We start from the raw sequence: 12,818 nt of genomic DNA, 5'->3' as shown, positions 1-12,818 counted from the left end.
CCCAAATGTGTTTTTGTCAGATGTTAATAGGTGATATGTGGGGGGAGGGGGAGGGCCTACTTTTAAATGACTTTTAAAAGTCTTTTGCTAACTACTGGATTAAACAGCTTATTTACTTTAAACCTCCTCAAAGCCTAATAGACTGATTTGAATTTTGAATTTCCAAGAGGAACATGTATGTAATACACAGTCTCTAAGAAGGATGCCACAACATTGTCAAACATATTTAACTGCAATATTCTTTCCCCATAGCATGTCATCCATCACTTGCCTTGCATGTAACTGTGGTGCTGGTAGCTTTGCCACTGGTATTTTAAATGCCAGAAGGGTAAGCCCATGGTGGACACGTTTCAGCAGAGGCTCCAGAATAAGACAGACTAGGAAGAACGACCTCATAGTCCACTTCTTTAGAAACAAAAAAAGGCAGTGAAAACCTTATGAATAGCAGCAGAACATTGTCTGATACAGTGCCAGAAGATGAGCCCCTCAGGTTGGAAGGCACTCCAAATACAACTCGGGAAGAGCTGCCTCCTCAAAGTAGAGCTGAACTTAAAGACATGAAGGGAGTAAAGCTTTTGTGACCTGCATTTGCTGATGTGGCAGGACTCAAAACGAGAAGAAATGGCTTTAAACATTCATTAATAATGGATGAAGTATGAATCTAGGAAAATTGGAAGTCATCAAAAATGAAATGGAGCTCCTTGTCTGCCCGCCGAGATGGCGCTCGACCCCGCAGAACAGCATCTCAGACATGTCAAAAAAGATGTTTTGATCCCTAAAATAATGAGAGAGAAGGCCAAAGAGAGATGTTCTGAACAAGTTCAAGATTTTACCAAATGTTGCAAGGATTCCGGAGTCCTCATGGTAGTAAAATGCCGGAAAGAAAATTCTGCACTGAAAGATTGTCTAACTGCTTACTATACTGATCCAGCCTTTTATGAGGAGTGCAAAATGGAATACCTCAGAGAAAGGGAAGAATTCAGAAAAACCGGAATTCCTGCTAAGAAAAGGCTGCAGAAGCTTCCCACGAGCATGTAGGCAAATGTTTCAATGACACTCAGGAACTCTCATACAGAAGGCACAGTCACTGGTATTAATGGAATCAAGATAAGGAAGTATCTTTTTGCTTTATCCTATATTATGGAAATGTTAATTTTGTCTGAAATAAATTTTAACTTAAAAAAATTACAGTTTATTAAATGGGCAGGGAGTAATTAGTAAAATGGGATATGGTTTTCCTGATCATTCTGGATTTTTAATAAATTTTTCCAGAACCATAAAAAAAAAAAAAAAATGAAATGGAATCTATAAAGACTGATATCTTAGGAATTAGCGAGCTAAAAGGGATTGATATTGGCCGCTTTGAATCCAACTGTCTACTATGCGAGAAATGACAAATTGAACAGGAATGGTGTCACATTCATCATCAAAAAGAACATTTCAAGATCTATTCTGAAGTACAATGCTGTCCGTGATAGGATAATATTCATAAGCCTACAAGGAAAACCAGTTAATATGACTATTATTCAAATTTCTACAACCACTAATGCCAAAGATGAAGAAAAATGAAGATTTTTACCAACTTCTGCAGTCTGAAATTGTTATCGAACACGCAATAAAGATAAATTCATAATTTATGGTGATCGGAACACTAAAGTTGGAAACAGAAGAAAGATCACATGAAAGAGTTTTGCAAAACCAACATCCTATTCATTGGAAACACCTTTTTCAACAACATAAACAGTGACTACACACTTGGACCTTGCCACATGGAATAACAGGAATCATACTGACTACATCTGTGGAAAGATAATGAAGAAGCTCTATATCATCAGTCAGAACAAGGCCAGGGGCTGACTGTGGAAGAGACCATCAATTGCTCATATGCAAGTTCAAGTGGAAGCTGAAGAAAATTAAAACAAATCCACAGGAGCCAAAGTACGACCTGGAGTGTATCCCACCTGAATTTAAGACCATCTCGAGAATAGATTTGAATATTAATGACTGAAGATCAGAGGAGCTGTGGGATGACATCATACATGAAGAAAGCAAGAGGTCATTGAAAAGACAGGGAAGAATGTCAGAAGAGTCTTTAAAACATGCTCTTGAATGTAGGGTAGCTAAAACAAATGGAAGAAATGCTGAAGTAAAAGAGCTGAACAGAAGATTTCAAAGGGAAGCTTAAGAAGACAAAGTAAAGTATTTTAATGAAATGTGCAAAGACCTGGAATAGAAAACCAAAAGAGGAGAACATGCTTGGCATTTCTCAAGCTGAAAGAACTGAAGAAAAACTCAAGCCTCAAGTTGCAATACTAAAGGGTTCTTTGAGCAAAATATTGAATGATGCAGGAAGCACCAAAAGAAGGTGAAAGGAATACACAAAGTGACCTATCAAAAAGAATTGGTCAATGTTCAGCCATTTCAGGAGGTAGCATTATAATCAAGAACTGATAGTATTGAAGAAAGAAGTCCTAGCTGCATTGAAGGAATGGTGAAAAACAAGTCTCCAGGAATCGATGGAATACCAATTGAGATGTTTCAACAAATGGATGCAATGCTGGAAGCGCTCACTCATCTATGGCAAGAATTTGGAAGACAGCTACCTGACCAACTGACTGGAAGAGATTCATATTTGTGTCCATTCCAATGAAGGATGATCCAATAGAATGTGGAAATTATTGAACAATATCATTAATATCACATGTCAATAAAATTTTACAGAAGATAATTCCAAAACGGACATGGACAGGGAACTGCCAGAAATTCAAGCCAAATTCAGAAGAGGATGTGGAACAAAGGATATCATTGCTGATGTCAGATGGATCTTGGCTGAAAGCAGAGACCACCACAAAGATGTTTACCTGTGTTTATTGACTATGCAAAGGCATTCAACTGTGTGGATCATAGCAAGTTATGGATAACATTTCAAAGAATGGGAATTCCAGAACACTTAATTATGCTTCTGAGGAACCTGTACGTAGGAGACCAAGAGACAGTTGTTCAGACAGAACAAGTGAATGCTGCATGGTTTAAAACCAGCAAAGGTTTGTGTCTGGGTTTTATCCTTTCACCATACTTATTCAATCTGTATACTGAGCAAAATAATCTGAGAAGCTGGACTATATGAAGAATTGGGCATCAGGATTGGAGGAAGACTCATTGACAACCTGCATTAGGGTCACTATGAGTCGGAATCGACTCGACAGCACTGGGTTTTTTTATTATTATTATTATGTGAATGACACAACCTTGTTTGCTGAAAGTAAAGAGAACTTGAAGCACTTATTAATGAAGACCAAAGTCTACAGCCTTCAGTATGGATTACACCTCAACATAAAAAAAAAAAAAATTTTTTTTTTTTTTAAATCCTCACAACTGGACCAATAAGCGATACCATGATAAGCAGAGAAAAGATTGAAATCATCAAGGATCTCATTTTACTTGGATCCACAATCAATGTCCATGGTAGCAGCAGTCAGGAAATCAAATGACATATTGCATTGGACAAATCTGCTGCAAAAGACCTCTTTAATGTGTTAAAAAGCAAAGACGTCACCTTGAGGACTAAGGTGCCCCTGACCCAAGCCATGGTATTTTCAATCACCTCATATGCATGCAAAAGCTGGACAAGGAATAAGGAAGACCACAGAAAAATTGATGCCTTTGAATTATGGTGTTGGTGAAGAATATAGAATATACCTTGGCCTGCCAGAAGGACAAACAAGTCTGTCTTGCAAGAAGTACAGCCAGAGCACTCCTTGGAAGTGAGGATGAAACTTCATCTCGCACGCCTTGGACACGTCATCAGGAGGGACCAGTCCCTGGAGGACTTTCATGCTTGGTAAAGCAGAAAGTTATTGAAAAAGAGGAAGACCCTCAATGAGATGGATTTACACATTGGCTGCAGCAATGAGCTCAATATATCAGCGGTTGTGAGGATGGTACACAAGCGGGCAGTGTTTTGTTCTGTTGTATTTGGGGTCGCTCTGAGTCAGAAATGACTCAACAACAATAATGTAGTGTATCATAAGATTTCTTATTCCAAGGAAACATTTTGGAAAATGCTGCTTATATTAGTTTCCTAGGACTGCTTGAAAAAAACCACCTCAAACTTGGTGGCTTGAAACAACACAAATCAATTATCTTACAGTTCTGGAGATCAGAAGTCAAAATGAGTCTTAACTGGCTAAAATCGAGATGTTGGCAGAGCTATGTTCCTTCTGGGAGTTCCAGGGAAGAATCTATTTCCTTGCCTTTTCCAGCTTTTGGAGGCCACCTACATTCCTCTAACCATTGCTTCTGTTGTCACATCTCCTGTAAAATTGGCAAACATTTTCCATAAAGCACACTGAGGTTGGTCTTATTCGTTTTACAATAAAGTCATTTGATTCAAAGTGTATAGTAAGCATCTATTCTGTATAGTATGCTCACTCATGCTATGTGAGATATTCTTCTGAGTAAAATAATTTATATTCATATGGTAGCTATCAGACTAGTTCCCAGATACCCACATTTCAATGAGGAATACAAACAGCCTAAAACAACTCACAAAAGTGCTTGGGAATTGAGAGAGAGGAGATAAAGCATTGAACAATCATAAAAAGCATCATAAAATAGGTGTCATAGCTAGTGGGCCTCAAACAATGTGTCAGCAGGGTCAAAGGTCAGCAGGGGATAAGAGAACAAGGCAGGGCGAGCATCCCAGGGCCTGACACATGTAAATATTCTGGCTACATGCATTGTCTTGGTGTTTTAGAAGTGTAGCTAAGAGTCAAGTTTAATGGGACTGTATTATCCATGTAGAGGATGGGAATATGTACAAACCCAAAACCCACTGCCATCAAGTCGATTCTGACTCATAGTGACCCCATAGGACAGAGTAGAACTGCCCCACAGAGTTTCCAAGGAGCGGCTGGCAGATTTGAACTGCCAAACTCTTGGTTAATAGCCATAGCATTTAACCACTATGCAACCAGTGTTTCTGGGAATACGTAAGACCAGAAAAACAGACTGAGGCTGGATCGTGTTTTTTCTTAATGCCTTGAATGAGATATTTTTTTTCCTTAATGTGGCAGATAATTAATCTGGCCTTTTATTTTTTTTTTTAGAAAATAATTATGAGCCTCGCACACGTGTCTCACAGCGTTCTAAGTGCTAGAGACAACACGATGTCATTAAGGGTTTTTCACTGGGAAGTGATAAAATCATACAGAGGTTTAGAAAGATGAATCTTGGCAGCGAGGACAGAATGAACGGGGGGCAGGAAGTGGACAGGAGGAAGCAGGGACTCCAGTTAACATTTGATGATTTAGAAAGGTACATCTTGGCAGGACTAGGGAATCTGCAGTGCCCTGTAAGAAATACGCAGTTCCTGGGCTGGGTGCTGGCAGTGGAACAGGAAGGGACACTGGGAGCAATATGGAGCTTCTACCCCACAGTGTTATTTATAACCACACTATTTTTAAAATCTTCAAAGTAAGCTATGCAATTTGTCATTTAAATTTCATCTGCTAAGATGCAGTAGATCTCCGAATCTGCTGAAAACTGCACTCTACCATCCATTTCTCCTTCCGCTACTGACCAGCTAATATAAGTAATCAGCACTATTTACGCAGTGCGGATATTTTTATTTTATATCAAGCTGGATAGGCTTTTTTTTTTTTAAAAAAATAATAAACATTGCTTTTTAAAATGATTTTCTTTCTTCCACAGACTCTATATTCTTGACTTTATATCTTGGGAAGTGGAATATTTCAACATTCATTTAAATTTGTATCAAATGCACGTTGTCTTTTTTTCCCCCAAAATGTAAGCACATTGCAATCATCTAGTGGTAACTGTTTTCAAGAATGATGCCGTACTTAAGTCTTCTTCCAGAAACTCATCATGCGTAAAATCCTTGACGTCTGAATTTCTGCAGCCTATGTCTTTCTTAATGAATGTTCTGAGAAGAATTCAAAAAGACAAATTAAAATCATGTCCCTGATATGAATATCTCTGAAATCTCAAGAGCTTTTTTGTAAATTCATTTAAGGATGAGTCTGGACAGAAACACCACGATTCCCATTCTCAGAACGGACAGAACTGCCTTGTTCGTGAATGTGAACAGCAATAACATGACATTGCAAACCTCATCAATGGAAAATAAAAATTAAATCGAGATGTTGCATATGTTACGAGCAATTGTGCCATTCCTACATATTAAAATTAAACATAAATATGTACAACCAGTCACTGGTCACTGAAGGGGTCTCATCACTCTGCCTGAGGAAAGCATAACTACTTCTCCTTCTTCTTCTCATCCCTCACCAGCTTCTGGCTCAAACCTCTTTTTTTTTGTGCTTCTGGAAGCTGCCCAAGGTCACCCCCTAGTCAGCCAGCCAGTCTAAAAGAATCAAAGTAGCTGTTTTACAGGGTTTTACTCATTATTATTTAGCAAATTCTGTCCATGTTTCCTGTTTCCCTCTAACACATCTCTCAGAAGAAAGAAATTGGCTCACGGGCGTGCATTTGTGTTCTCTGAAATGACTGTTTATGTATAATTGCCGTACATTCAAAATGATCTGACAAGAATCTTCTCATTCCTACAATTAGACTAGTAGATGTATTTAGCTATTCCAGTGCCAAGAACAAAATGTAACTCTCAAGATTCAAGATTCATTTAGAGCTGGCAAGCCCTGAATTCTTATTGCAAGAGAAAGAGATTTTTTTTAAGGAGGTTTAGAAAAGAAGTTGTAAGGAATTTGGGTTTCTAATATTTCTTGTCAAATCTAATTTTGCTGAGTTACAATTATTTTAATTTTAAATAGGTAACATTTTCTTTGAAATATATAGATTTGAAATCCAAAGGGTAAGTAGTTGTTTTGTGCTCTCTCTCTCAGTCTCTCTGTTTCTTACTCTTTTCCCTCCCCCTCTACCTCTCTCTCTCTCTCCTACATGTATCCTGTTAGCAAATTTGGTAGACGCTGAAACACAACTTTGCTTCCTTCAGAATTCTGTCTGTGTCTAAGCCCCACTGCCTAACAACTCTTAATATCCCAGACTTCTCAAGAAGGTGATAACAAGGCAGGCTAGACACTTAGTGCAAATGCCTTCCCCTCCCCGCCTCCCCCCCCCCCCCCCCCCCGGTGATTTGTGGGAAACTGCAAAGCTTGGAGCCGGTAATGGTGCATCAATAATGTTTGTGTCACAGGGGAGAACCAGTACAATTAACACTTAACGCCTGCAATTCATCCTGGCTTTCTGAAGCAAATTTCCAAAAGGGAGTCTTTCTTGACTCTTACCATTTCTATTTTCACTTACCCTTGCTTCCTTGAAGCCCTTGCTTCCTTGAAGATGTCATTCATTTTCATGTGTTTCACATAAGTCTGTGGCTGGCTTCTAGCTCTCTCCTCAGTGTGCGATAAGTCCTAAATTATCTGACCCCAATTTGGTTTCCTGGAGTTATCTCCTGTCTCCCTGCCTCCGTCTTCATTCCTGCTTCCCTCTGGTTTGGGCACAGGGCAGGTGCTCTTTCAGGGTGCTGTGCCTATGTTATATTTTAATGCCCAGCTTTGATTCCCTATCAAAGAAATGCACTTTCCCAGTAGTTTTCTCCCTTATGAGGCCTTTACCTGAAACCCTCTATCCTTAAAGCAGAATACATTTTTCTTAAAAAAAAAACTCCCAAAGTACTTTATTCTAACATTTAGGTGGCAGGAAGGCACCTAAGCTCGACTACTTGTCAAAGGCTGGTGGTTCACACCCACCCGGAGGTGCCTCAGAAAACAGGCCTGGAGATCTGCTTCCCAAAGCCACAGCCTTGAAGACCCCAGGCAGCAGTTCTACTCTGCACACACAGGGTCGCCAGGAGTCAGAATCGACTCCACAGCACCTAACGAGAGCATTCTAACATTTTACTGTCTCGTTAAAACCGTGCAATAAATCACATAAAGTAGATGCTCAATAAATACTGCTTCAATTCAATTAATCTTTTGTTCTCAGAACTTTCTCCAGCATATTACCAGTGCCTTAGAAGCTCCCTGCTCTGGAATCTATAGAAGCTGTGTGTTTCTCTGGTAGCCTTTGTCAGGCTGTATTACAGTGGCTCCCCAGCAGACTGCAAACTCCTTGAGGTCGCAGGTTGTGCTAAATCGATTTTCGTCTTCCCAGAATCTAACATTATGTCTAGCGCACAGTAGTCCCCTGGTAGATATTGGATGAAGGAGTGAACGAAGCAGAGGGCAGCTTGTATGGTCTCCAGGGTTTGTGCCCTACAATGAATGACCTTCCTTTTCCATTGATCTCTGACTGTGCTTCTCATTTGCACCTTTCAGCTGAACTTGTGGATATGTACTGTTTTCCATTTTCCTCTCGTTTTTTTTTTTCTTCGTAAATACCATCTTCCTACTAAGCCATTAACTCCTTGAACTCTTTTTTTTTTTTTTAAATTGTGCTTTAGGTGAAAGTTTACAGCTCAAGTTAATTTCTCACAAAAAAAATTTATGCACATATTGTTATGTGACCCTAGTTGCCATTAACTCTTTGAACTCTTAAAGCTCACATCTCTCTAAGAGAGAAGAATGTAGTGCTGCAGTGATAAAGTTTCTCAGAGAGTCAGGATTTCACCCTGTACAGAAAATAACTGGAAAACAATATCAACTGGCGGTTGTGGACCCTCCGTGAAGCACAGTCTATGATCAATCAAACTGAATTTTGTTATGGGGATCATGAAAACTCAGTGAAGATTGTGAAATGTCTTCTGAAGGGATCTTCACTGGAAATTCCTACAGAACATAAATGGAGCCCTTAGCGGTGCAGTGGTTGAGCACTATGGCTGCTACCTAAAATGTCGACAGTACGAGTCCACCAGGTGCTCCTTGGAAACCCCATGGGGCAGTTCTACTCTGTCCTTTAGGGTTACTGTAAGTCGGAATCGACTCCACAGCCACAGGTTTTTTTTTTTTTTAATATAACGTAAAGAACACGCTAGTCCTCAATTAGTCTGATTGCTATTAGGTTCAGTTCATAGTCTTTAATGTCTCAGAAGTTTTCCTCTAAAACTATGAATTTGGGGAGCTATTATTTTGACTCTCATCCAAAACACTGAGCATTGGATAAATAATCTAAACCTGTTATATATATAAATATATACATATATGAAATAAAATAAGATAATTGAATATTTACATCATTCAAAATGCCACTAATTAGAACAACTTTAAAAAATGTATTCATAATCTAGTTGTACCTACTAACATATACGTGTATACATATATATATACACACACATATGTATGTATGTATGTATACATGATAAAGTGGAGAATTGTGCCAAATATACAAAAAGTTCAAACCAGAAAAGTATTTTGTCCTAATTATCTAGTGTTAATGAGAGTGAATTTTTTTTTTTTAATGTGGAAGTATATGTACAGTTGACTTCCAAAAACCACTTTACTCTGTTAGTAGATCCAACTAGATTTATAAATACATTTTTTAAAGTTGTTCTAATTAGAGGCAATTTGAATGATGTAAATATCCAATTATCTTGTTTTATTATCATGTGTTTTATATTTTAGTCCAGGAATACCTCTACAACCTTTTTAATGTTTGCCTTTGTTCTCCAGGATAATGGTGAAGAAAATGTTCCCTAAGGAATAAAGGATTGGCAATCATGAATTGCTTAAAGACTTGGGGGCTTATAACATTTGATACCTGAACTTAAACGATGTTTTTGTAGAAGGGAAACAAGTCTACAAATTCATTTAATTTAAATGGAGCCAGTGTTGAAGAGGAAGAAAGAGAGTCAGGAATAGGAGGAGGGTATGGAGTGTATGGCTAACTGCCTCCATGAACAACTGCCTCCTTTGCCATGAAACCAGAAAAACTGGACGGTGCCTGGCTACTATTACTGAACATTTTAATCAAAGTTTCCATAGAAGAATCCTGATCAAAATGGGAAATATGTAGAATAGAATTTCAAATTCTCATGGACTCTAGACTTTTTGGAGCCATGGAAGGTAGATGAACCCTTGAAACTATTGCCGTGAGATAATCTTTTAAACCTTTAACCAAACAAATGCCCTGATGTCATCTTAAAACTGAAGAACAGTTTAGCTTAAGTAAAAAAGGCCTGACTTGAGCATTATGCTTTTTTAAGAACTGTCTACATGGAATCAAATTGACAACAGCAACTTGAAAGATGAGATAGGAACCTTTGGTGGCAGTGAGTTTATGTTAATGAGGGAGAAAAAACTCAGAAAAGAAGGGTGAGAATGGTTGTATACCTTGAAGAAGGTAATCAATGTTACCAAATTGCACATGTAGGAACTGTCGAATTTGTAAGTTTTGCAGTGTATATTCTCAATAACAACAACAACAAAATAAATAAAATTTAGAAAAAAAAATGGAACTAGTGTTGAAGTGTTGAAAAGCTGTGGAATGTAAAAGCATTATTTTTGGAGTTTGAGGCCACTATAGATATAAAAAAAAAAAAAAAAATTATACCTAGAATAAATACCAGCACAATTTAAGGACAAATTTAAGAGTCAGAACAAAAAACACAATCGGTTCTATAATTGATTCTGTATGAAATTTGTACGTTAACAGCTTTGGAATCACATTACCTTAACTTGTCCTCTGTTTGGATTATACATAGATTGTCCAGGTTGTGTGAGTTTGTTTGTTTGTTTTAAACAATATGTCATTGTGTTTTCAATGAACGTTTACACAGCAATTTAAATTCCCATTCGACAATTTCTATACAAGGTGTTCAAATGACATTGGCTACGTTCTTCACAATGGGTGAATTTCTCATTACTTCTATTCTGGTTGTTCTGTTTCCATTAATCTAGCTTTCCTGTCCCCTTACATTCTCATCTCGGTTTTGAAGTAATTGTTGACCATTGGGTCTTATAAGGTTATATGAGTTTTTACTACAACTTTAATGTTTTATTTCTGGGGAAGAAAACAAGGTTGTTGGTCAACTATTTTAAATTTTAAAATGATAATTTGACTTACCTAGCTACTGTTCACATTATTGGGATCTTCTATGATAGATGAACAAGCATGGTTGTTGGTATCTACCAATGTATGCCAGTAAATGTAAGTAAGCATTCCACTTTCATGTGACCATGAACAAGTTAATTAACTTCTATAAACTTTCTTTTTGATCTGCAATAATAATACCGATACATCCTTTATACAATTGTTGTGATAATTAAATGAGATTATATATATAAAAGGCTTAGCCTGGTGCCTAGCATATTTAAGCAACTTTGAAAAGTAATTATGCTTTTATGTATCGGAAAGTTCCATTGCAGCAAAGTCAACAAAAAAGTGTGAGAAAGATGTGCTAGTCTGCTTCTGTAAAGACTTACAGCCTTGGAAACCCTATGGGGTAGTTCTACTTTGTCCTATAGGGTTACTATGAGTTGGGATCAGCTCGACAGCCCAAGGTTTGGATTCAGATAATATGACCGAATTGGTCCCTAGATCTAGTGCACTTTACCGATACATTTTAGTATAACTTTGTTGGGGGTGGGGATTATTTAGATGCAGGTAACAGAAAACTCTGAGAGAGGAATGGCTATTGGATAGCCAACCAACAGTGTCTGTCACAGTCATATTCAAATTATTTATTTTGCAGACTATAAGACCCATTGCCGTCGAGTCTATTCCGATTCATAGCGACCCTATAGGACAGAGTAGAACTGCCCCATGGAGTTTCCGGGGAGCGCCTAGTAGATTCGAACTGCCAACCTTTTGGTTAGCAGCCGTAGCTCTTAACCAGTACACCACCAAGGGTTTCCAGATTATAAGAAAGCATGCCTAAATATAATCTCAAAAGATGACCTTAGTCAAAATGTTTCCATTCAGTTCTTCATTTGATGAAGGTACGCGATATGCTATAGCCCAGTTTAGCAAAATAGCCTTAGAATAGAAATTAGGAGTCCTGAGCTTCAGCCCTGGATATGTCCCTAGTTTACTGCTTAACTTTGTATAAATCAGTTCATTATTCTGTGTATCACTTTCTGTTTCCATTAGATGAGGAAGTTAGATGCCTAATATCACTCTCAGTTCTTAAATTCTGTGATTTCATAATTGTAATGTTTATTCCTTTACTTTTTTTTTTAAGTTTCATATTCCCAAAAGTTCAATATTTCCTGGAATAATTCAGCTTTGGTTAAGATAGTGATCCAAAGGACGTTTATTACTCTTTCCACAGTACTAGGCTGCATGTAAGACAGAAGACAAGTTAAAAGCATGCCCCCTACTCTCCAACTATGAACATGACTAAGCATGTTTTATGTGGATATTGCACACTGTTAGTGAAGAAGTCCAGAGAAGAGATAGGTCAGTATGGTACGAAGAAGTTGGAGATGACTTCAGAATGAAAATGGAATTGGAATTCAATTCCATCCCGGTAGCATTCAAGAAAAAAAAAAAAAGTAGGATGAAAGGATTTGCCTAGATGGAAGAGATTTGAAGGAGCTATCTCTTTTTTAAAAACATCTCTGCATTTTTTAACATTCCTGTACCATTTTAAACCTGTGCTATCACGTCTATATGTTTCTAACTTCCTAAATGTAATCATACCTGATGTCTTATAAACTCCTTATTTTTAAAAAAATACTTGACTATATCCCTCTTTTATTTTGGTTTCTGTGACAACCATAATTTTTTTTTTTTAATTTTGTTACTTTTAGTAAGTAACGTAATAGAAGAAGAGGAAAGAAAAGTATGTGAAGTATTCTCAAATAATGGAGTCGCAACTGTGGTATCAGCACAATAGTCAACATATACTTAGAGTCTTTTTCAAGGAACACCATAATATAATC

General features: G+C 37.7%; 1 protein-coding gene across 1 annotated transcript; it reads left to right on the top strand.

The window, feature by feature from the left end:
- The first annotated feature begins 679 nt into the window (after positions 1 to 679).
- On the top strand, positions 680 to 1,124 carry LOC100659919 (COX assembly mitochondrial protein homolog). Its single transcript, XM_010592519.3, has one exon. It carries the CDS (start codon positions 718 to 720, stop codon positions 1,036 to 1,038), a length of 321 nt encoding a protein of 106 aa, XP_010590821.1. The 5' UTR covers positions 680 to 717; the 3' UTR covers positions 1,039 to 1,124.
- Positions 1,125 to 12,818: the final 11,694 nt, after the last annotated feature.

This window comes from Loxodonta africana, chromosome 19 (genome assembly GCF_030014295.1).
Source record: "Loxodonta africana isolate mLoxAfr1 chromosome 19, mLoxAfr1.hap2, whole genome shotgun sequence".
In the NCBI taxonomy this organism is placed as follows: Eukaryota; Metazoa; Chordata; class Mammalia; order Proboscidea; family Elephantidae; genus Loxodonta; species Loxodonta africana.
This window is presented reverse-complemented; position numbering and strand designations above follow the sequence as displayed.